This window comes from Haematobia irritans, chromosome 4 (assembly GCF_050003625.1).
Source record: "Haematobia irritans isolate KBUSLIRL chromosome 4, ASM5000362v1, whole genome shotgun sequence".
Classification (NCBI taxonomy): domain Eukaryota; kingdom Metazoa; phylum Arthropoda; class Insecta; order Diptera; family Muscidae; genus Haematobia; species Haematobia irritans.
In genome coordinates, this window is record NC_134400.1 from 134,856,869 (window position 1) to 134,884,098 (window position 27,230).

General features: G+C 28.9%; 1 protein-coding gene across 1 annotated transcript in view; it reads right to left on the minus strand.

Moving 5' to 3' along the window:
• The window catches only part of Fife (regulating synaptic membrane exocytosis protein fife), a 247,418-nt gene that overhangs the window by 100,741 nt on the left and 119,447 nt on the right, over window positions 1-27,230 (minus strand). The window contains exons 9-10 of the mRNA XM_075307714.1: window positions 3,118-3,340; window positions 2,610-2,674 (exon numbers count right to left, since the gene is read on the minus strand). Of these exons, the coding sequence (XP_075163829.1) occupies window positions 2,610-2,674; window positions 3,118-3,340 (288 nt within the window). The remainder of the gene's footprint in view (window positions 1-2,609; window positions 2,675-3,117; window positions 3,341-27,230) is intronic.

Sequence of the window (27,230 nt, forward strand, 5' to 3'; positions counted from 1 at the left end):
GCGACTTTTTTTGTTCTCAGATCTTAAAAGGATGCTCGCAGGGAAAAATTTGGCTGCAATGAAGAGGTGATCGCCGAAACTGAGGCCTATTTTGAGGCAAAACCGAAGGAGTACTACCAAAATGGTATCAACAAATTGGAAGGTCGTTATAATCGTTGTATCGCTCTTGGAGGGAACTATGTTCAATAATAAAATCGAATTTTGACAAAAAAATGTGTTTTTCTTTGTTAGACCGGGGACTTTTCAGCCAACCTGTTACTGTGCAAAAGTTCATATCGATTCGTAATTATTTGTAGACTTACCTATATATAACTTTTTTGTCTAATATGTGGTATATGTATGGACTAACTTACAAATTAGAAGACGATGTTAAGAAGTTTTAAGATACCTTACCACAACCCAGCAAAAAAATTTGGAAGTTCTTCTCAAGGCACAACTTTAAAAGAATTTCGAAAAATGCCCTCCCAAAGATGTTTTTTATTTTAAGTGCACAGGAAGTTCATTTGAGTCAAATTTTTTATAACACGCGTTTTTCATATTATTCATGGGAAATTTGTTTTTGTTATTTCAAATAGGTTTTTGTTGTTTCAAATAGGTTAAAAACAGATTAAGAATTAATAAAATGGTAAAAATTATTTAAATTTTGTCGTAAAAAATGCTAAATCCTTTCTAGAAAAATTGCGAATTATTGAAATTATTTGATGACAAACGTCCCGGACAAGCGTTATATAAATCATTAAAAATCACAAGAATTTTAAAATTATTTTTTTGTCCAAATATCATAAAATTTCTTAATTCACATCTTAATTCAACACTGAATTCGGTCACACCTTAAGAAGTGATACAAATTCAGTGCAGCGGCTGTTGAAATGGTGGACACCCGTCCTATGACAAACCCACTTCCGGATCCAAAAAGAACATTTCCATTACTTTTTTGGCGACGCTTTTTTGCTGGGAAGTGGAAAAACTTAGTTATGTCTGATAAATGTTCTGGAATTTGTCGAAAAATATTTACTTATTTGTTTGTAATACTGTTTAGTTAAAATTTTCTACAAATTTTCAAAATTTTCTAAAATTAACCGAAAGTTTTCTTCCTGGTGGGTTCACTGTTTTTCAGTGTATGCTGATCAGAGACAGTTGTATGAAGAAAATGTGATATTAAGACCTGAGAATTTTATATCGTTGATGGCGGCCTATACTTGTCGTTGACGCTTTAATCTCGACACTTCATGTAAAAAAAAAAATAAAATAATCGGGGAAATGTAATTCTTTACTTTTTGCTCGTAATTTATCGTTGTTTGTTAAACTATCATACAAATTCAAAAAAAAAAAAATGGTATTTTTTTGTTTATGTGAGATTTTCACAAAAAAAAAAAAAAAAAAAACGAACATACATGTGAATCTTGCACCGTAAATGCAACCTTTGGTATGACGCAACCCAATTTCCCATTTCCTCTTCTATATTGCCTTTGATGTTGATCTATGCCCCTCTTGAAACGTTGCAAAATCTTCAAGCTATAAAATAAGTATACGTTATAGTGATACAAAATGAATTTACTAATAAGAAAGTATACAACCTGTTCCCATCAAAAATATTGTCATTTCACATCTACATTGTCTAGGGAAAACAGATATGGACACTTCCAAATGATATGACTATGACAAACTAGTATGTATAGAATAAATTTTGTTATGATTATAATGTTTTTTTTTTTTTTATTAATATATGTGATATATGTAAATTAGTAGATATATTCAAAAAATTCAAATATTTACGTTTATATCAAATAATCGATCTACAAACATTAATTAATATCAATGGATTTTATTTAATGATGTATAGGTATGTTAGTAAAAAAAAAATTAACAAAATAATCCACGGAAATTTTATAAGTTGTCTACTTAAATCTTAAGAAAAACTTAAGAAAAAATTACAAAAATTAATTAAAGTGGCAAAGTTCTAAAAAAAATAACTTTAGTGTTGCTTCTAAACCAAAGAAAATCGATGAATAGAAATTAAAAAAAAAAAAAAACATAGCAACTTAAAAATAATTGTATCTTTAAAGTTCTTCAAAGTGTACAGATATGAAGGGTAGTTTAGAGACTTATTTTCATTACAAAAAGTTTGTTTTATTTTTCAGAATATCCTTTTCAATATTTTCTAATTCGTTTAAATTAATTTCCGTTACATTTTGTCAATTTTGCTAATGAGTAAAAATTCGTGGGATTTTGTTTATATACGCATTCACATAGTATGTTTTTTTAGTTTTTTTCTTTGCACATCTATTATCCTTACTACCAAGGAGTACTAGATGGCCGGAAATATTATTGGAAGGAAGGAGAATGTGCTTCAATGAAGAAGAAGAAGAAAAACATTGGGTTTTGTTCGCAAGCACACACACATCCCCCACATGAGATAAAATTACAAATATATACGTGTATTTTTTTTGTTTTTTTTTTTTTTTTTTGGGATTTGATTTGATTTTTTAGATCCTATAAATAAATATGTATATGTATTTATAATAGGTGGGAGTTTTGTAGAGATGCATGTGTGTGTTTGTGTAAGAAAAGAAGAGAATATATATATTGATTGCGGAACTTATTTATACCGGAGTTTTGGGTAATTTCCGTCGTGTCGGTGAAGCCGGTGATTTGTCTGCGGTTGTTTCAGGGTCTGTTGATTTTTTTTTTATGTTCATTAAATTTCAGATTTTATTTTTTTTTTGCGTAAGCACAATATTATGATAAAAGAACACAATGTTAACAAAAAAGAAGAGAAGAGAAAAGAAAAGGAATCATGTAAGTTTTCGATTTTTTTTCGGATGGTGTTTTTATGTTCATCAATAAATTAAATTAAAATTTCCAACGAAAACAAAATTAAACGTAACAAGAAAAAAACGGAAAAAATTATACATATCAATAACAATTTGATTTTGATTACATGAAATATCTTCCTTGCCATTATGGCATGGTAAAAGTTTTTTGTTTTGTGCAATTACAACAACAGGTATAAGTTTTAAATTTATACATTAATAAATTATTATGAAAATAAGAAAACAAAACACAATAAACAAAAATGCCAGCAAATTTGCAAAAATGATGAAAACATTAACTTACCAGCTATTAGGCCCAAGCCTACAGGCCCATCACCGGAACGTCTGGGGCCGCGTTCACTGCCTCCACTATTGCCTGGTGGTAAGTTTTCATCGAACAAATCACACATGCGAAAGTCAGTGGCATGTTCCACCAACAATTCAACAATATCACCAGTTCGATCCATTATACTGCAGACCTCTTCGAAACTGCGATCGATTAGGGACATACCATTCCATTCGAGAATCTATGAATGGAAGGAATAATTGATGAAAAAATTAATTTATGATTTTCTAATATTTTATAAAAGTTCTACACTCTCAGAAATGTATCATAATTTTAGTATTTAGCCGATAAGACTTGGAAGCATGTCTAAATAATGTCAAAAAAAAATTGTAGCGGGACAACAAGATCTCACCGATGCACAAAAAATGTTAAACCTGAAAGAGCCAAAGCCGGTTATCGATTTAGGATTTCTCCGATCAGTATCTATTCGAAACATTATAACTTTGTGAACCAGCAGAATCATCGAGTTAACTTGTCAAGAAGATCAGCTGAAAATTAACACCCTCGATTGGTGGTATATATATATATATATATATATATATATATATATATATATATATATATATATATATATATATATATATATATATATATATATATATATATATATATATATATATATATATATATATATATATATATATATATATATATATATATATATATATATATATATATATATATATATCTGTGTGTGTGTGTGTGTTTATATATTTCTCGAAATTTCTATAGAAAATTTGCTCAAAAGTTTATTGCTATAGAAAATTTTGTTAAAATTTTAGTTCTATTGAAAATTTTGTCAAAATTTCGTTTCTATAGAAAATTTTCTAAAAAAATTATTTCTATAGAAAATTTTGCCAAAAATGTATTTATATAGAAAATTTTGTCAAAATTTCATTTCTATAGAAAATTTTATCAAAATTTTATTTCTACAGGAAATTTTGTCAAAAATTTATTTCTACAGTAAATTTCATCAAAATGTTATTTCTATAGAAAGTTTTTTAAAAATTTATTTCTACAGAAAATTTTGTCAAAATTTCATTTCTATAGAATATTTTATCAAAATTTTATTTCTACAGGAAATGTTGTCAAAAATTTATTTCTACAGGAAATTTTTTCAAAATTTTATTTCTATGGGCCTGTTCGAAACCGAAACTTTTTACTAGCGTTGGTAAAAGTTTGACATAAATCGAGGTGAGTATAATTTCACTAGCCCAGTGGGCTAGTAAGAAATTTGACATTTGTTGAAAATTCTTGACATTTACGGCATCACTAGGCTTGACATATTTTTTACTGTTGCATATGAAGGAGCACTTTCACCTAACACATTCATCATATCATTATGAATTGCTTGTCCCGATAAACGTTTTTTATGTAAATATTTAATGACAGCACGCATTTCTAATTTTTCCATTGTAAAAAAATTGCGGATGCGTCTTTTTTGAACACCTGTTTCTATATGAAGGAGTTGCCAGATCGAAACAAAATTTAACATGTGTTCATAACGGAGATGGAAGTTTCCAAATACTTAACTTTTTTCTGTTTATACTTGAGGATTTGTTGGGTAATTTCCATAAATTTGGGGATTTTTTCGAGAAATCGATTTAATCTTTTTAAACAAAATTTTAATTCTATAGAAAATTTTCTCGAAATTTTACTTCTATAGAAAATTTTCTCAAAATTTAATTCCTATAAAACATTTTCTCAAATTATTCCTATCCAGAAAATTTTGTGCAAATTTTATTCCTATGTGGAAATTTTTGTCAAAATTTTGTTTCTATAGAAAATTTTGTCAAAATTTTATTTTTATAGAAAATTTTCTCAAAATTTTATTTCTATAGAAACTTTTCTCAAAATTTTATTTCTGTATAGAAAATTGTGTCAGAAGTTTGTTTCTATAAAAAATTTGTGAAATACCTCTTTGCAAAATCTATCATACTATCAAACATTCTACCAATCTACCGAACAAAAAAATCTATCATTCCTCGTAGAATTCTACCAACGTTGACAACGTGTTACCACCCAATTTGACCACGTGAATATTTAGAATTAAATTTTCGTTCATATATACAAGGAGACCGAACTCCCATTTTCATATCTACAGTATTTGGTGTTGTGGTTCGAAATCTTGATCTTATTGCAACTTGCTGGATTTGACAAAATTTTAATTTTTAAAATATTACTGATTTTCTACAGCAGATCCTTTTGCTTTATTTGTTTTTTTTTTTTCGAAAAAACCTTGTCAAAAATGTATTGGGAATTTTTGTGAGGAATTTAAGTTTAAATTGGGGGGACGAAAACATCATAACTTGGGGACAAGAGCCAGAAAAATACTGGCTACACTTTGTCTAAAACATGAACCGATACACAACATATACATGCGTACTTATGCATAGACCCAAAATATTTTAAGATTTATATTTCAGGTAGTTCGGATAAAAATTGCGGTGTATAGAAGCCCAAGAAGTCAAATCGGGAGATCGCCTATGTAGGGGCTGCACTAAACCGTGGACCGATACACACCCTATTCGCCATAATTATTTATGAATCCAAAATACCACTAGATTTTGAATTTCAGGCAGATCAGATAAAAGTTCAGATGTTTAGACGCTCAAGAAGTCAAATAGGGAGATAAACTAAACCTTGGACCGATCCACACCATATTCGCCACACCTTTTATGGAGCCTAGAGTTTCAATTTTAGGTAAATCGGATAAAAATTTCGGGGTCTAGAAGCTCAAGAAGTAAATTCGGAACATCGGTCTATATGGGGGCTATACCAAATCGTGGACCGATACACACCATTTTCGACATAGCTCTTTGTGGTCCTAAAATATCTTTAGATTTCCAATTTCAGGCAAATCGGATAAAAACTACGGTTACTGGAAGCCCAAGAAATAAAATTAGGAGATCGGTCTACAAGGGGACTATACCAAAACATGGACCGATACACACCATTTTCGACACACCACTTGTTGGTCCCAAAATACGTACATATTTCCAAATCCAGGGAAATCGAATAAAATCTACAGTTTTTACAAGCCCAAGATACCAAATCGGGGTTTCGGTCTATATGGGAGCTATATCAAAACCGGGACCGATATAGCCCACGTTGGAACCTGCGTGCAGAAAAAAGACGAATGTGTGCCAAATTTCAGAACAACAGCGCAATTATTGAAGACTGTAGTGTGATTACAAGATACAGACAGACGGACGGAATGCTTAGGTCGTGTTAAAATTTTTCCTGATCAAGAATATATATATATATATATATATATATATATATATATATATATATATATGTATGTCTAACGCATGTTTTGGGGACACAAAAATTATGACATTATTGCCGGTTAATTCTGTTCAATATTTTTTTTGACACTTATTACACACAAAATTATTAATTTTCGTTGATTTTTCCCCGATATTTAACCGATTTTCTCTTTTCCGCATATTTTCGGGACTTCCTCCTATATACCGCATATTTTGAGTACATGTCCCCATTCTATGCGCAACACATAAAGCGTTTAAGGATTGCCACCTTGCACATTATTTGGGGCAATTTTTACCGCCGTTAAATATACCGACGTCGCATTCTGACTACTGGTACAATGCCAATAAATACAAACGTTTGGAAAATGCTTAACTTCTACATTTCTTCAAACATTTTTCACATGAGTAAAAATAACATCTTCATAATTACCCTCAACAGTAAAATTCTATACATTAGCAATAATTCGTCAATTGTAATCTTCAAATCGCAATGCATCGCTACTCAATAATTTGTCTAGCAATTTTCTATATGAGGCAAATTAAAATTGTTGTGGATATTTTTCAACCAAAATTTGAATAAATTTTAACCCTCCTTCTAACTAACATTACATTTTAAAATTTAAATATTGTCCGCCCATAATTCACAACAAAACTGGTGAAACTTTTGCTTATTGTTAAACGCAAGAAACGCAAATAGTATGGGAAATATCATAATTTTTTTAATATAGAGTCTATTTATTATGCAGCTATTTCTGATCTTTGCTTCCTTTTAAACACAGGATGAGCGTTTTTCAAATGCAACTCTTTTTAAGTTCGATGGTAAACATAATTTTCAATATAAATTCAAATACATATAATACATTTCCAAATTATGTGGGAATTACTTTTAATTTGCCAAAATTTTGAAGAAATATGTTGAACATGGTGGAATAAAGCTTAAAAAAAATACATACCTATATGCAACACAAAAACCAAATTGAAAACGCATATAACTTTTTTTGAAAAAGAAAATGTTAAGAAAAATCTTTTGTTAAAAGCTTTTCATTTTCAAATTATAGATCCTTGAAAATCAAATATTAAAACATTTTTGAAAAAATTGCTGCTTTGTTGACAAAATTTTAAAAAACGCATTTTGGAAATAGTTTATTTCAAAGAGTCAATGTTAAGACAATTTGGTCGAAAAGCCTTAGTTTTCGACATATCGATCGTTTACACTTTTTGGAAAATTGCTGAATTTTTCACAAAATATAACAAAAGAAGTGCATATTGGATATAAAATGTGTCTTCTGACGAGAAAATGTTAAGTAACAATTTTGTCAAAAATGCTTAGTTTTCGAGATATCGATCATTGAAATTTTAAATATTTTAAGCTTTCAAGAAAATGGCTGCATTTTTCATGAAATGTAACAAAAAAGTGCATAATAGGCATACAAAGTGTATTTTAGAGAGAAAATGTTAAGTAACAATTTTGTCGAAAATGCTTAGTTTTCGAGATATCGATCATTGAAAGTTTAAATAATGTTATCTTTTTTTTGGAAAATGGTTACACTTATCACAAAATGTGACAAAAAGGTGCATATTGGACATAACAAGTATATTTTAAAAAGAAAATGTTAAGTAACAAGTTTATCAAAAATGCTTAGTTTTCGAGATATCCATCATTAAAAGTTAAAATATGTTTAGTTCTTTTTTTTCGAATATTGAGCATAAAAAGTATATTTTAATAAGAAAATGTTAAGTAACAAGTTTGTCAAAAATGCTTAGTTTTCTAGATATCCATCATTAAACGTTGAAATATTTGTAGCTGTTTTTTTCGAAAATGGCTGCATTTTCCACAAAATGTAACAAAAAAGTGAAAATGTTATGTAACAATTTAGTCACAATTGGTTAGTTTTCGAGATATCGATCATTGAAAATTTAAATATTTTTAGCTTTTTTTAGAAAATGACTGCATTTTTCACAAAATGTAAAAAAAATGCATATTGGGGATAAAATGTGTATTTTAAAGAGAAAATGTTAAGTAACAATTTTAGCATTTTTGGCAAAATTGTTACTTAACGTACATTGAAAATTTAAATATTTTTACCTTTTTTGCAAAACGGCTGAATTTTTAACCAAAAGTAACTAAAAAGTGCATATTGAGCATAAAATGTGTATTTTAGAAAGAACATGCTATGTAACAATTTTGTCAAAAATGGTTAGTTTTCGAGATATCCACCATTAAAAGTTAAAATAGTTTTCTCTCTTTTTTTCGAAAATGGATCCATTTTTTCACAAAACGAAAAAAAGTGCATATTGAGCATAAAAAGTGTATTTTAAAGCGAAAATGTTAAGTAACCATTTCATTGTAAAAGCGTAGTTTTTGAGGTATCGATTATTGAAAGTTTAAATATTTTTAGCCTTTTTAGAGAATAGCTGCATTTTTCACAAAAGGTAATAACGAAGTGCATATGGGGCATAAAAAGTGTAAACAAAAATGGTGAAACTTTTGCATTTTTTAAATATAAAGTATCAAAATTCTGTAAAGCAACAATAAAATAAAAATATCAAATCAGTTGTGATGATGTATACGCACAAAAGTACCCTTTAACTGTGTACCACAATTTTACAATTCCCATCACTGATAACATCCCACGATGAGTGAGTGTCATTGTTGCCACTTCACCATTTTGTAGTTATTTAGCTTCCAAGGTCTTAGCTTCCCAGTAAACACAAGATCAGCTTTTTTCAAAGGTAACAATTTTAAGTTTGATTGTAAACATCATTTTAAACATGAATTCAACTTGAAACGGCTCACCTTCAAGTATTTATTCATATATTCATTATACAATACATTTTGTATTAAAATATGTAACAAAAAATTCATATTGGGGAAAAAAGTGTATTTTAAAGAGAAAATGTTAAGTAACAATTTTGCGAAAAATGCTTAGTTTTCGAGATATCCATCATTGAAAGTTCAAATATTTTTCGATTTTTTTTCAAAAATTGCTGCATTTTACACAAAATTTACCAAAAAAGTGTATAATTGGCATAAAAAGTGTACTTTAAAGAGAAAATGTTAAGCAACAATTTTGTCAAAAATGCTTAGTTTTCGAGATATCGATCGTTGAAAGTTTAAATATTTTAAGCTTCTTTAGAAAATGTCTGCATTTATCACAAAATGTAACAAAAAATTGCATATTGAGCTTAAAAAGTGGATTTTAAAGAGAAAATGTTAATTAACACTTTTGTCGAAAATGCTTAGTTTTCGAGATATCGATCATTGAAAATTTAAATATTTTTAGCTTTTTTTAGAAACTGTCTGCATTTTTCACAAAATGTAACAAAAAAGGTCATACTGGGCATAAAAAGGATATTCTAAATAGAAAAATTTATGTAACAATTTTGTCAAAAGTGCTTAGATTTCGAGATATCAATCATTAAAAGTTTAAAAGTTTTTACCCGTCTTTTAGAAAATGGCTGCTTTTTTCACAAAATGTAACGAAAAGGTGCATATTGGGTAAAAAAGTGTATTTTAAAGAGAAAATGTTAAGTAACAATTTTGTCAAAAATGCTTAGTTTTCGAGATATCGACCATTGAAAATTTAAATATTTTTAGCTTTTTTTTAGAAAATTACTGCATTTTCACAAAATGTAACAAAAAAGTGCATACTGGACATAACAAGTATATTCTAAAGAGAAAATGTTAAGTAATAATTTTGTCAAAAGTGCTTAGTTTTCGAGATATACGTCATTGAAAGTTTAAATATTTTAAGCTTCTTTAGAAAATGTCTCCATTTATCACAAAATATAACCAAAAAGTGCGTATTGGGCATAAAAGGTGTATTGTAAAGAAAACATGTTATGTAACAATTTTGTCAAAAAGCTTAGTTTTCGAGATATCGATCATTGAAAGTTTAAATATTTTTAGCTGTTTTTTAGAAAATAGCTGCATTTTTCACGAATTGTAACAAACAAGTGCATATTGAGTATAAAGAGTGTATTTTATAGCGAAAATTTTAAGTAACTATTTTATTAAAAACGCTTAGTTTTCGAGATATCGATCATTGAAAATTTAGATATTTTTAACTATTTGTAGAAAATGACTGCATTTTTTCCCAAAATGTAACCCGTCAAAATTTAAATAATGTCCGCCCATAATTCACTATGAAAATGGTGAAACTTTTACATATTGTCAAATGCAACAAAAGCATCAGCATTTTTTAAATATAGAGTATCAAAATTCTTTATAGCAACAATAATATAAAAAATGTCGAATCCGTAGTGATGATTGTATACGCACAAATGTACCCTTTGTCTTTTATACCACACAGTTGATAATTCCCATCACTGATAACATCATAAGACGTGTGAGTGTCAGTGCCAGAGAATGAAGCCGCCGAGTCGCGCCGCCGATTTTAGCCGCCGCCGACTAGTTTTTACCAGTCGAAGCCGTCGCCGAATTTGTCGACTCATCTCGACTCAAAGTTAGCCGCCAATTAATCAAAAATATTGAAATATTGATTTGAATCAGAAAAAATTATTAATAATGGTTGCATTTTTTGTCAAAATGTTTAACTTTCCACCCAAAATCCGTCAGTATCAAGTTGCTATAATAATTTTGCAAAAATTTGTCTCAGAACATTTGAATTATGTGTAAATGTGATTGTAATATAAGTTGTACAACTAATCTCATTACCATTCGGATAACATCAAATTGATTTTATTATGGATAATTGTCCGCCGTCGATAAGACAAATTTATATCGGCTTAGTCATCAAGCCGCCGCCGCTGGAGGCAAAAAATTAGTATTAGCCGCCGCCGACAAAAATGGGTCGGCTTCATTCTCTGGTCAGTGCTGTAGTTATTTTTAAGTTTGATTGTTAATATAATTCTAAACATGAATTCAACTTGAAACGGCTCATCTTCAAGTACTTATTCATATATTCATTATACAATAAATTTTGAATTAAAAAATGTAACAAAAAAAGTTCATATTGGGTAAAAAAGTGTATTTTAAAGAGAAAATGTTAAGTAAAAATGTTCAAAATTCTTAGTTTTCGAGGTAGCGATCATTGAAAGTTTAAATATTTTAGCTTTTTTAAAAAAAGGCTGCATTTTACACAAAATGTTACAAAAAATACATATTGGGGATAAAAAGTGTATTTTAGAGAGGAAATGTTAAGTAACAATTTAGTCCAAAATGCTTAGTTTTCGAGATATAGATCATTCAAAATTTAAATATTTTTAGTTTTTTTTTTAGAAAATGACTGCATTTTTCACAAACTGTAACAAAAAAAGCATACTGGGCATAAAAAGTATATTCTAAAGAGAAAAAGTTAAGTAACAATTTTGTCAAAAGTGCTTAGTTTTCGAGATATCAATCATTAAAAGTTTAAAACTTTTGACTGCTTTTTTCACAAAATGTAACAAACAAGTGCATATTTAGTAAAAAAGTGTATTTTAAAGAGAAAATGCTTAGTAACAATTTTGTCAAAAATGCTTAGTTTCCGAGATATCAATCATTAAAAATTAAAATATGTTTAGCGTTTTTTAGAAAATTGTTGCATTTTTCACAAAATTTAACAAACAAGTGCATATTGGACATAAAACTTGTATTTTAAAGAGAAAATGTTAAGTAATAATTTGGTCAAAAATGCTTAGTTTTCGAGATATCGATCATTGAAAATTCAAATATTTTTAGTTTTTTTTAGAAAATGACTGCATTTTTCACAAAATGTAACAAAACGTGCATATTGAGGATAAAAAGTGTATTTTAAAGAGAATATGTTAAGTAACAATTTTGGGAAAACTTCTTAGTTTTCGAGATATCGATCATTGAAAGTTTAAATATTTTTACTTTTTTTTAGAAAATGGTTGCATTTTTCACAAAATGTAACAAAAAAGTTTATATTGGGTAAAAAAGTGTATTTTAAAGAGAAAATGTTAAGTAACAATTTTGTGAAACATGCTTAGTTTTCGAGATATCGATCATTGAAAATTAAAATATTTTTAACTTTTTTCAGAAAATGGCTGCATTTTTCACAAAATTTAACAAAAAAGTTCATATTGTGTAAAAAAGTGTATTTTAAAGAGAAAATGTTAAGTAACAATTTGGTCAAAAATGCTCAGTTTTCGAGATATCGATCATTGAAAATTTAAATATTTTTAGCTTTTTTTAGACAATGATTGCATTTTTCTCAAAATGTAACAAAAAAGTGCATATTGGGCATTAAAAGTGTATTTTCAAGAGAAAATGTTAAGTAACAATTTTGGGAAAAATGCTTAGTTTTCGAGATATCGATCATTGAAAGTTTAAATATTTTTACTTTTTTTAAGAAAATGGTTGCATTTTTCACAAAATGTAACAAAAAAGTTCATATTGGGTAAAAAAGTGTATTTTAATGAGAAAATGTTAAGTAACAATTTTGTGAAACATGCTTAGTTTTCGAGATATCGATCATTAAAAGTTAAAATATTTTTAACTTTTTTTAGAAAATGGCTGCAGTTTTCTCATAATGTAACCCTTCAAAATTTAAATATTGTCTGCCCATAATTCACTACAAAGAATGTGAAATATTTGCATATTGTCAAACGCAAGAAAGGCAGCAGTATATTTTAAATAAAGAGTATCAAATTTCTGTGTAGCAACAATAAAATAAAAATATCGAATCAGTGGTGATGATTGTACATGCATAAAAGTACCCTCTGAGTTTGTACTACACATTGTATAAATCCCATCACTGATAACATCATATAAGTGTGTAAATATAACCATAGCGATAGGCGGTAGGCGAAACATTTTTGCCGCAACGGCAAATACAATAAGCTTGACGGCGAATAATTCCCTTTTTCACGTTTCCTAGCGTTTTTGTTGTCATTACAGCATGCTTTGACAATATTAAACAATGAAGTTGAATAAAAACATACAATGGCTTGTTATTTGTTGAGTTATTTCAAGAAAAAATAATCTACACGTGTCCAGGCAACAGCAATTCCTAGCGGTGAGTTAAAAAAATTGATAAGCAATGGCAACACTATACCAGTTTTCGCCAAGGAGTTAGAATAAGTTTTAATTTAGCGACACGCCGCTAGCCGTCACGGTATTCCGTCGCGGATTTTGGGCTTCCCATAAGAAATACACGTAAATAAGTGTTCGCCTACCGCCTATCGCTATGGTTATATTTACACACTAACGCGTGAGTGTCAGTGCTGCCAGCTTATCAATTTTGTAGTTATTCTTCCCAGTAAACATAAGATGAGCGCTATTCAAACGTAACACTTTTTAAGTTTGATTGTAAACATGAATGTAACCAAAAAGTTAATATTGGGGAAAAAAGTGTATTTTAAAGAGAAAATGTTAAGTAACAATTTTGTCAAAAATGCTTAGTTTTCGAAATATCGATCATTGAAAATTTAAATATTTTTAGCTTTTTTTAGACAATGACTGCATTCTTCACAAAATGTAACAAAAAAGTGCATATTGCGCATTAAAAGTGTATTTCATTTTTTGAACAATTTGGTCAAAAATGCTTAGTTTTCGATATATCTATCATCGAAAATTTAAAATTTTTTTACTTTTTTAGGCAATGATTGCATTTTAACAAATGCAATGTAACAAAAAAGTGCATATTGGACATAAAAGGTGTATTTTAAAGAGAAAATGTTAAGTAACCATTTGGTCAAAAATGATCAGTTTTCGAGATGTCGATCATTGAAAATTTAAATATTTTTAGCTTTTTTTAGACAATGATTGCATTTTTCTCAAAATGTAACAAAAAAAGTGTATATTGGGCATTAAAAGTGTATTTTAAAGAGAAAATGTTAAGTAACAATTTTGGGACAAATGCTTAGTTTTCGAGATATCGATCATTGAAAGTTTAAATATTTTTTGCTTTTTTTCAGAAAATTTCTGCATTTCTCACAAAATGTAGGTTAGGTTAGGTTATGTGGCAGCCCGATGTATCAGGCTCACTTAGACTATTCAGTCCATTGTGATACCACATTGGTGAACTTCTCTCTTATCACTGAGTGCTGCCCGATTCCATGTTAAGCTCAATGATAAGGGACCTCCTTTTTATAGCCGAGTCCGAACGGCGTTCCACATTGCAGTGAAACCACTTAGAGAAGCTTTGAAACCCTCAGAAATGTCACCAGCATTACTGAGGTGGGATAATCCACATTCTCACAAAATGTAACAAAACAGCTCATATTGGGTAAAAAAGTGTATTTTAAAGAGAAAATGTAAAGTAACAATTTTGGCACAAAATGCTTAGTTTTCGAGTTATCAATCATTGAAAGTTTAAATATTTGTATCTTTTTTGTCAAAAATGGCTACATTTTTCACAAAATGTAACAAAAAAGTCCATATTGGGTAAAAAAGTGTATTTTAAAGAGAAAATGTTAAGTAACAATTTTGGGAAAAATGCTTAGTTTTCGAGATATCGATCATTGAAAGTTAAAATATTTTTAACTTTTTTCAGAAAATGGCTGCATTTTTCTCAAATTGTAACAAAAAAGTCCATATTGTATAAAAAAGTGTATTTTAAAGAGAAAATGTTAAGTAACAATTTTGGGAAAAATGCTTAGGTTTCGAGATATCGATCATTGAAAGTTAAAATATTTTTTGCTTTTTTTCAGAAAATTGCTGCATTTTTCACAAAATGTAACAAAAAAGTTCATATTGGGTAAAAAAGTGTATTTTAAAGAGAAAATGTTAAGTAACAATTTTGTGAAAAATGCTTAGTTTTCGAGATATCGATCATTGAAAGTTAAAATATTTTAAACTTTTTTCAAAAATGGCTGCATTTTCCCTAAATGTAACAAAAAAGTTCATATTGAGTAAAAACGTATATTTTAAAGAGAAAATGATAAATAATAATTTTGGCGCAAAATGCTGAGTTTTCGAGATATACATCATTGAAAGTTTAAATATTTGTATCTTTTTTTCAGAAAATGGCTGCATTTTTCACAAAATGTAACAAAAAGGTTCATATTGGGTAAAAAAGTGTATTTTAAAGAGAAAATTTTAAGTAACAATTTTGGGAAAAAATCTTAGTTTTCGAGATATCCATCATTGAAAGTTTAAATATTTTTAGCTTTTTTCAGCAAATGGCTGCATTTTCCCAAAATGTAACAAAAAAGTTCATATTGAGTAAAAACGTATATTTTAAAGAGAAAATGTAAAGTAACAATTTTGGCACAAAATGCTTAGTTTTCGAGATATCAATCATTGAAAGTTTAAATATTTGTATCTTTTTTGTCAAAAATGGCTACATTTTTCACAAAATGTAACAAAAAAGTCCATATTGGGTAAAAAGGGTTATTTTAAAGAGAAAATGTTAAGTAACAATTTTGGGAAAAATGCTTAGTTTTCGAGATATCGATCATTGAAAGTTAAAATATTTTTAACTTTTTTCAGAAAATGGCTGCATTTTTCTCAAATTGTAACAAAAAAGTCCATATTGTGTAAAAAAGTGTATTTTAAAGAGAAAATGTTAAGTAACAATTTTGGGAAAAATGCTTAGTTTTCGAGATATCGATCTTGAAAGTTAAAATATTTTTTGCTTTTTTTCAGAAAATTGCTGCATTTTTCACAAAATGTAACAAAAAAGTTCATATTGGGTAAAAAAGTGTATTTTAAAGAGAAAATGTTAAGTAACAATTTTGTGAAAAATGCTTAGTTTTCGAGATATCGATCATTGAAAGTTAAAATATTTTAAACTTTTTTCAAAAATGGCTGCATTTTCCCTAAATGTAACAAAAAAGTTCATATTGAGTAAAAACGTATATTTTAAAGAGAAAATGATAAATAATAATTTTGGCACAAAATGCTGAGTTTTCGAGATATACATCATTGAAAGTTTAAATATTTGTATCTTTTTTTCAGAAAATGGCTGCATTTTTCACAAAATGTAACAAAAAGGTTCATATTGGGTAAAAACGTGTATTTTAAAGAGAAAATGTTAAGTAACAATTTTGTGAAACATGCTTAGTTTTCGAGATATCGATCATTAAAAGTTAAAATATTTTTAACTTTTTTTTCGAAAATGGCTGCAGTTTTCTCATAATGTAACCCTTCAAAATTTAAATATTGTCTGCCCATAATTCACTACAAAGAATGTGAAATAGTTGCATATTGTCAAACGCAAGAAAGGCAGCAGTATATTTTAAATAAAGAGTATCAAATTTCTGTGTAGCAACAATAAAATAAAAATATCGAATCAGTGGTGATGATTGTACATGCATAAAAGTACCCTCTGAGTTTGTACCACACATTGTATAAATCCCATCACTGATAACATCACATAACGCGTGAGTGTCAGTGCTGCCAGCTTATCAATTTTGTAGTTATTTCTAGTCAGCTTCCCAGTAAACATAAGATGAGCGCTATTCAAACGTAACACTTTTTAAGTTTGATTGTAAACATGAATGTAACCAAAAAGTTAATATTGGGGAAAAAAGTGTATTTTAAAGAGAAAATGTTAAGTAACAATTTTGTCAAAAATGCTTAGTTTTCGAAATATCGATCATTGAAAATTTAAATATTTTTAGCTTTTTTTAGAGAATGACTGCATTTTTCACAAAATGTAACAAAAAAGTGCATATTGGCCATTAAAAGTGTATTTCATTTTTTGAACAATTTGGTCAAAAATGCTTAGTTTTCGAGATATCTATCATTGAAAATTTAAATATTTTTAGCTTTTTTAGACAATGACTGCATTTTTCACAAAATGTAACAAAAAAAAGTGCATATTGGGCATTAAAAGTGTATTTTGAAGAAACAATGTTAAGTAACAATTTGGACAAAAATGCTTAGTTTTCGATATATCTATCATTGAAAATTTAAAATTTGTTTACTTTTTTAGGCAATGACTGCATTTTTCACAAAATGTAACAAAAAAGTGCATATTGGACATAAAAAGTGTATTTTAAAGAGGAAATGTTAAGTAACAAGTTAGTCCAAAATGCTTAGTTTTCGAGATATAGATCATTAAAAATTTAAATATTTTTAGTTTTTTTAAGAAAATGACTGCATTTTCCACAAAATGTAACAAAAAAAAGCATACTGGGCATAAAAAGTATATTCTAAAGAGAAAAAGTTACGTAACAATTTTGTTAAAAGTACTTAGTTTTCGAGATATCAATCATTAAAAGTTTAAAACTTTTTCCCTTTTTTTGAAAAAATGACTGCTTTTTCACAAAATGTAACAAAAAGTGCATATTTAGTAAAAAAGTGTATTTTAAAGAGAAAATGTTAAGTAACAATTTTGTCAAAAATGCTTAGTTTTCGAGATATCAATCATTACAAATTAAAATATTTTTAGCGTTTTTTAGAAAATTGCTGCATTTTTCACAAAATGTAACAAACAAGTGCATATTGGGCATAAAACTTGTATTTTAAAGAGAAAATGTTAAGTAACAATTTGGTCAAAAATGCTCAGTTTTCGAGATATCGATCATTGAAATTTTAAATATTTTTAGTTTTTTTTTTTGAAAACGACTGCATTTTTCACAAAATGTAACAAAACGTGCATATTGAGGATAAAAAGTGTATTTTAAAGAGAAAATGTTAAGTAACTATTTTGTTAGAAAATCTTTCTTTTCGAGATTTCAATCATTGAAAATTGAAATATTTTTAGCGTTTTTTTAGAAAATAGCAGGATTTTTACTAAATGTAGCAAAAAGGTGCATATTGGGTATAAAAAGTGTATTTTAAAGCGATAATGTTAAATAACAATTTTGTCAAAAATTCTTAGTTTTCGAGATTTCAATCAATGAAAGTTTAATATTTTTTAGCTTTTTAAAAAAAATGGCTGCATTTTGCACAAAATGTTACAAATAAATATATATTGGGGATAAAAAGTGTATTTTAAAGAGGAAATGTTAAGTGCCAATTTTGTCAAAAATGCTTAGTAAAAAAGTGTATCGTATTTTTAAGAAGATGGCTGCATTTGTTACATAATGTAACCCTTCAAATTTTAAAATTGGTCGCCCATAATTCACTACAAAAATGTTGAAATTGTTGCATATTGTCAAACGCAAGAAAAGCATCAGAATTTTTTAAATATAGAGTATCAAATTTCTGTGTAACAACAATAAACTAAAAATATCGAATCAGTGATGACGATAGTATACGCATAATAGTACCCTTTGAGTTTGTACCATACATTTTATAAATCCCATCACTGATAACATCATACAACGCGCGAGTGTCAGTGCTGCCAGCTAATCAATTTTGTAGTTATTTCTAGTCTTAGCTTCCCAGTAAACACAAGATGAGCGTAATTCAAACGTAACACTTTTTTTAAGTTTGATTGTAAACATAAATGTAACCAAAAAGTGCATATTGGGCATAAAAAGTGTATTTTAAAGAGAAGATGTTAAGTAACAACTTGGTAAAAAATGCAAAGTTTTCGAGATATCGATCATTGAAAATTTAAATATTTTTAACTTTTTTTTTAACAAAAATGACTGCATTTTTCACAAAATGTACCAAACAGTGCATACTGGGCATAAAAAGGATATTCTAGATAGAAAAATTTATGTAACAATGTTGTCAAAAGTGCTTAGATTTCGAGATATCAATCATTAAAAGTTTAAAATTTTCACCCTTGTTTTTAAGAAAATGGCTGTTTTTTTCACAAAATGTAACGAAAAAGTGCATATTGGGTAAAAAGGTGTATTTTAAAGAGAAAATATTAAGTAACAATTTTGTCAAAAATGCTTAGTTTTCGAGATATCGACCATTGAAAATTTAAATATTTTTAGCATTTTTTTAGAAAATGACTGCATTTTCACAAAATGTAACAAAAAAGTTCATACTGGACATAACAAGTATATTCTAAAGGGAAAATGTTGAGTAACAATTTTGTCAAAAGTACTTAGTTTTCGAGATATACGTCATTGAAAGTTAAAATATTTTTAGCTCTTTTTTTGTAATTGGCTGCATTTTTGACAAAATGTAAGCAAAAATGCATATTGGATATCAAAAGTGTATTTTAAAGGGAAAAGGTTAAGTAACAATTTTGTCAAAAGTGCTTAGATTTCGAGATATCAATCATTAAAAGTTTAAAAGTTTTTACCATTGTTTTTTAGAAAATGGCTGTTTTTTAACAAAATGTAACGAAAAAGTGCATATTGGGTAAAAAAGTGTATTATAAAGAGAAAATGTTAAGTAACAATTTTGGAAAAATGCTTAGTTTTCGAGATATCAATCATTTAAAATTTAGAAGATTGCATTTTTCACAAAATGTAACAAACAAGTGCATATTGGGCATAAAAATTGGATTGGATGCTACCGAAAATTTCGCTAGAGGTGCATACCGGCCTTTAAAGAGAAAATGGTAAGTAACAATTTGGTAAAAATGCTTAGTTTTCGAGATTCCGATCACTGAAAATTTAAATATTTTTAGTTTTTTTAGAAAATGACTTGATTTTACACAAAATGTAACAAAACGTGCATATTGAGGATAAAAAGTGTATTTTAAAGAGAAAATGTTAAGTAACTATTTTGTTAGAAAATCTTTCTTTTCGCGATTTCGATCATTGAAAATTTAAATATTTTTGGCATTTTTTAGAAAATGGCTGCATTTGCACACAATGTAACAAAAATGTGGATACTGGACATAACAAGTATATTCTAAAGAGAAAATGTTATGTAACAATTTTGTCAAAAGTGCTTAGATTTCGAGATATACGTCATTGAAAGTTAAAATATTTTTAGTTCCTTTTTTGAAAGTGGCTGTATTTTTTACAAAATGTAAGAAAAATTCATATTGGGTATCAAAAGCGTATTTGAAAGAGAAAAGGTTAAGTAACAATTGTGTAAAAATGCTTTTTTTTCGAGATTTCGGTCATTGAAAATTTAAATATATTTAGCGTTTTTGAAAATGGCTGGATTTTTCACAAAATGTAACCAAAAAGTTCATAATGGGTATAAAAAGTATATTCTAAAGCGAAAATGTTAAGTGAAAATTTGGTCAAAAATTCTTAGTTTTCGAGATATCTATCATTGAAAATCTAGATATTTATTTAGCTCTTTTTAAAAAAAATGGCAGGATTTTGCACAAAATTTTACAAAAAATACATATTGGGGATAAAAAGTGTATTTTAAAGAGGAAATGTTAAGTAACAATTTTGTCAAAAATGCTTAGTAAAAAGGGTATCGTATTTTTAAGAAGATGGCTGCATTTGTTACATAATGTAACCCTTCAAATTTTAATATTGTTCGCCCATAATTCACTACAAAAATGTTGAAACTATTGCATATTGTCCAACGCAAGAAAAGCATCAGAATTTTTTAAATATAGAGTATAAAATTTCTGTGTAACAACAATAAAATAAAAATATCGAATCAGTCGTGGTGATTGTATACGCATAAAAGTACCCTTTGAGGTTGTACCACACATTTTATAAATACCATCACTGATAACATCATACAACGCGTGAGTGCCAGTGCTGCCAACTTATCCATTTTGTACCTATTCAAATGTGCTTATGGCGTTTTCTTTTCTTGTAAAAATGCACACTTTTTTTGCATTTTGCCCGGAAAATGTACTCTTTAGGTTCTTTTCTAAAAAAACAGGCAAAAGTGCGAAAAGGCTTCGAATTCTGTTGTGAAAATAGCGCCACGCATAGAGGCAAATTACGGGCATTTTCAGCACTGCCAAAAAACGAGAGTGCTGCGATTGCCCTGTTTCCTTCTTTGAATTCTTTTCTGCCCGCTGAAATGATAGCATTTTTTTACGTTTCTGGTAACATTTTAAAAATGCGCATTCTGTACAGACAAAATGAAGGCAAAGCACTTTTTTCAGAAAAGAAAACACCATTAGTTTTCGAGACATCGATCATTGAAAATTTAAATATTTTGCCTTTTCTGGAAAATGGATTAATTTTTCCCAAAATGTAACAAAAAAGTGTGTATTGGGTATTAAAAGTGTATTTCAAAGAGAAAATTTTAAATAACAATTTGGTAAAAAATGCTTATTTTTCGAGATATCGACCATTGAAAATTGAAATATTTTTAACCTTTTTTTAGAAAATGACTGCATATTTTTAGCTCTTTTTTTAAGATATTTCTGTATTTTGCACAAAATGTTACAAAAAAGTTGGGGGATAAAAAGTGTATTTTAAAGACAAAATATTTAGTAGTAGTTTTGTCGAAAATGCTAAATTTTCGAGTTATCGAAAGTTTAAATATTTTCAGCTTTTTTTTTTTTTGAAAATGGCTGCATTTTTTCACAAAATGTAACAAAAAAGTACATATTGGGTATAAAAAGTATATTTTAAAGAGAAAATGTTTAGTAACAGTTTTGTCAAAAATGCTTAGTTTTCGATCATTGAAAATTTAAATATGTTTAGTTTTTTGTTGGTTTTAGAATTTCCTTTTCGGTCTATTTTGAAAAATATATCGATGTAAACCAATTTTATCATATATTTGCACTAAAAAGCTTTATTTATTTATCATTTGTTGTTTCCTTATTTATGAAGGTGTTTTTTCACAAAACAAAAAGTTTGTGGAAAGTGGGTGGATTCGATAAAATGCGAACGAATGGAGTCAGGGAAACCCAATTTTAATGGTAATGTTTTGGTTTCGTTCCCATTGATTTTCGTCTCACTTATCGCTAAGATAGAGCTGAGAGATTTAGCTGATTTTAGTTTTGAATGTGAGCGACGAGTAGAATTCAGCTATCAGAAATAGGCTTTTAGCTTTTTTTTATATTATATTAGGTATAACATGTTTATTATCTCTGAAATATGCGAAAGATAACAGAAAATCCCCTGTAAACATCAAAATGTACCCAATATATGCGATATATGGAAAATGTCCCAAAAACATGCGGTATATAGGTTTGATACCATACGTGAGTCCCAAGCCGATCAGAAATTAAAACGTTAACGGCGCAAGGGAAGAAATTTTCACGGCAGGTTATGGCAACCCTGGCAAAAGAATAATAAATTTAAACTTAAAAAATGTAGTGCAAGATGAAAAAATTTTATCATAATAAATAGCAGAGCATGATTTAGAAAAGTGGAGAATTAATAATAACGCACAAAACAAAAAATTTTGAAAATGTACCGGAAATATCGCCGTCCCCGAAATATGCGGAAGGTAAGAGAAAATATCGGGGACGGTCCCCGAAACATCGAAATGTACCCAAAATATGCGATATATTAAAAAAATGTCCCGAAAACATGCGGAAGACATACATATATATATATATATATATATATATATATATATATATATATATATATATATATATATATATATATATATATATATATATATATATATATATATATATATATATACATATATATATATATATATATATATATATATATATATATATATATATATATATATATATATATATATATATATATATATATATATATATATATACATATATATATATATATATTCTTGATCAGGAAAAATTTTAACACGACCTAAGCATTCCGTCCGTCTGTCTGTATGTTGTAATCACACTACAGTCTTCAATAATTGCGCTGTTGTTCTGAAATTTGGCACACATTCGTCTTTTTTCTGCGCGCAGGTTCCAACGTGGGCTATATCGGTCCCGGTTTTGATATAGCTCCCATATAAACCGAAACCCCGATTTGGTATCTTGGGCTTGTAAAAACTGTAGATTTTATTCGATTTCCCTGGATTTGGAAATCTGGAGGTATTTTGAGACAACAAGTGGTGTGTCGAAAATGGTGTGTATCGGTCCATGTTTTGGTATAGTCCCCTTTTAGACCGATCTCCTAATTTTATTTCTTGGGCTTCTAGTTTTCATTCGATTTGCCTGAAATTGGAAATCTAAAGATATTTTAGGACCACGAAGAGCTATGTCGAAAATGGTGTGTATCGGTCCACGTTTTGGTATAGCCCCCATATAGACCGATGTTCCGAATTTACTTCTTGGGCTTCTAGACCCCGATTTTTTTTCCGATTTACCTAAAATTGAAACTCTAGAGGTATTTTGGCTCCATAAAAGGTGTGGCGAATATGGTATGGATCGGTCCAAGGTTTAGTTTAGTCTCCATATAGCCCTATCTCCCTATTTGACATCTTTAGCGACTAAACATTTGAACTTTTATCTGATCTGCCTGAAATTCAAAATCTAGTGGTATTTTGGATTCATAAATAATTATGGCGAATAGGGTGTGTATCGGTCCACGGTTTCGTGCAGCCCCTATATAGGCGATCTCCCGATTTGACTTCTTGGGCTTCTATACACCGCAATTTTTATCCGAACTACCTGAAATATAAATCTGAAAATATTTTGGGTCTATGCATAAGTATGCATGTATATGTTGTGTATCGGTTCATGTTTTAGACAAAGTGTAGCCAGTATTTTTCTGGCTCTTGTCCCCAAGTTATGATGTTTTCGTCCCACCAATTTAAACTTAAATTCCTCACAAAAATTCCCAATACATTTTTGACAAGGTTTTTTCGAAAAAAAAAAAAACAAATAAAGCAAAAGGATCTGCTGTAGAAAATCAGCAATATTTTAAAAATTAAAATTTTGTCAAATCCAGCAAGTTTAAGATTTCGAACCACAACACCAAGAGACTGGTGATCGTCTTCCAAATGCTGTAGATATGAAAATGGGGGTTCGGTCACCTCGTATTTATGAATTTACTTCTAAATATTCAAGTGGTAAAATTGGGTGGTAACACGTTGCCAGAGTTGGTAGAATTCTACCAGGAATGATAGATTTTTTTGCTCGGTAGATTGGTAGAATTTTTGATATTTTGGTAGATTTTGCAAAGAGGTATTTCATAAATTTTTTATAGAAATAAACTTCTGACAAAATTTTCTATATAGAAATAAAATTTTGAGAAAATTTTCTATAGACATAAAATTTTGACAAAATTTTCTATAGAAATAAAATTTTCTATAGAAACCTAATTTTGACAAAAATTTCCACATAGGAATAAAATTTTCACAACATTTTCTGGATAGGAATAAAATTTGGAGAAAATTTTCTATAGGAAAATTTTCTATAGAGTGGTAGAATTTTTGATATTTTGGTAGATTTTGCAAAGGGGTATTTCATAAATTTTTTATAGAAATAAACTTCTGACAAAATTTTCTATATGGAAATAAAATTTTGAGAAAATTTTCTATAGACATAAAATTTTGTCAAAATTTTCTATAGAAATAAAATTTTCTATAGAAACCTAATTTTGACAAAAATTTCCACATAGGAATAAAATTTTCACAAAATTTTCTGGATAGGAATAAAATTTTGAGAAAATTTTCTATAGGAAAATTTTCTATAGAGTGGTAGAATTTCTTTCTTCGCTTTATTTCTATCGCACAAAAGTCACCCAAATTTGTGGGATATCAATCCGTTGGATTTTTGCACCTGGAGCATTTTGGAGAGTTGGCACTAAAAAATACTAAAGTGTCGATCAGTTCAAGACGGCGCTTAGCCGGAAATTTTCCAAAATACAGTAGAGCCACTTTCTTACAGTGTGTGTCGGCCGTTTGAAGGCTATTATTCGTAGCCAAATAGAACAAATCTATACGGATTATAATTTGTTATTATTTCCGATATTTTTTGCTTCTGAACAATAAAATTGGAAAAAGTCACCCTGTATAAAAGAAAGTAAGGAAAAACAATTATATACTGTCGTAATTCAAATATAATAATTTTCTCTGAAAGCCCCACATCGTAGCGCATTACTTGAAAATATATGGAACTTACGGTGAATTTATAAAAAATATCCTACAGCGGTTCAAATGATACGCTTCCCGGAATTAATTTAAAGTTTTAATACATGGAGATTATATCAGATTCTGGATTTATAATAATTTGTTTGAATTTTAAAGGAATCATATATACTCTCAAGAAGTGAAATAGGGAGATCGGTCTAAATGAAGGCTTTGCCAAGAAATGGACCGATAAAATCTAAAATCGACACAGGTCTTTAGGAGTGTAAAATACCTATGTTAGGTAAATCGGATAAAAATTGCGGTGTCTAGAAGCCCAAGAAATCAAATGGGGAGATCGGTCTATACGCCCCATATTCGGCTTACTTATGTGTGGATAAAATTAAAATTAAGTTAAATTTCGCAAGAAGTAATTTTGAGCTAATATACAAAGCCTTTGGTTTAAGTAGAATTTCCAATAAAGAAAAATTTCATATAATCAATTAATTATAACAAATATAATAAAATAATATTAAATAATATGGAATTAAAACAAATTTACTCAAACAAAATTTTCTTTTAAACCCAAATTAAATACCAGAAATTGTAGAGCTAATTAAAACAAGTATATACGGCCGTAAGTTCGGCCAGGCCGAAGCTTATGTACCCTCCATCATGGATTGCGTAGAAACTTCTTCTAAACACTGCCATCCACAATCGAATTACTTAAGTTGCGGTAACGCTTACCGATGGCAAGGTATCTTAAAACCTCCTAACAGCATCTTCTAAATTGTATGTAAGTCCATACGTGGTATATATTAAATCAAAAAAGATCGATCCAATACGTATATAATTCAGTTTGACAAAGTAGACATAAAATTTTGACAAAATTTTCTACAGAAATAAAATTTTAACAAAATTTTCTATAGAAATAAAATCTTGGTAGATTATTTTTGGCTCGAGTGGCAACCATGATTATGAACCGAATAAAATTTGAACAAAATTTTCTATAGAAATACAATTTTAACAATGATGAAAATTTTATTATGAACCGAATAAAATTTTAACAAAATTTTCTCTAGAAATAAAATTTTGACAAAATTTTCTATAGAAATACAATTTTGCCACTAGAGCCAAAAATAGTCTACCAAAATTTTATGGTAGACTATTTTTGGCTCTAGTGGCAACCATGATTATGAACCGATATGGACCAATTTTTGTGTGATTGGACCAATTTTGGTATGGTTGTTAGCGACCATATACTAACACCACGTTCCTAATTTGAACCGGATCGGATGAATTTTGCTCCTCCAAGAGGCTCCGGAGGTCAAATCTGGAGAACGTTTTATATGGGAGCTATATATAATTATGGACCGATATGGACCAATTCTGGCACGCTTGTTAAAGATCATATACTAACAGCATGTTCCAAATTACAACCGGATTGGATGAAATTTGCTTCTCTTGGAGACTTCGCAAGCCAAATCAGGGGATCGGTTTATATGGGGGCTATATATAATTATGAACCGATGTGGACCAATTTTTGCATGGTTGTTAGAGACCATATACCAATATCATGTACCAAATTTCAGCCGGATCGGATGCAATTTGCTTCTCCTTGAGGCTTCGCAAGCCAAATCTGGAGATCGGTTTATATGGGGTCCATATATAATTATGGACCGATGTGGACCAATTTTTGCATGGTTGTTAGAGACCATATACCAACATCATGTACGGAATTTCAGCCAGATCGGATGAAATTTGCTTCTCTTTGAGGCTCCACAAGCCATATCTGGGGATCGGTTTATATGGGGGCTATATATAAGTAAAGACCGATATGGACCAATTTTTGCATGGTTATTAGAGACCATATACCAACATCATGTACCGAATTTCAGCCGGATCGGATGAAATTTTCTTCTCTTTGAGGCTCCGCAAGCCAAATCTGGGGATCGGTTTATATGGGGGCTATATATAATTATGGACCGATGTGGACCAATTTTTGCATGGTTGTTAGAGACCATATACCAACACCATGTACCAAATTTCAGCCGGATCGGATGAAATTTGCTTCTCTTTTAGGCTCCGCAAGCCAAATCTGGTGATCGGTTTATGTGGGGGCTATATATAATTATGGACCGATGTGG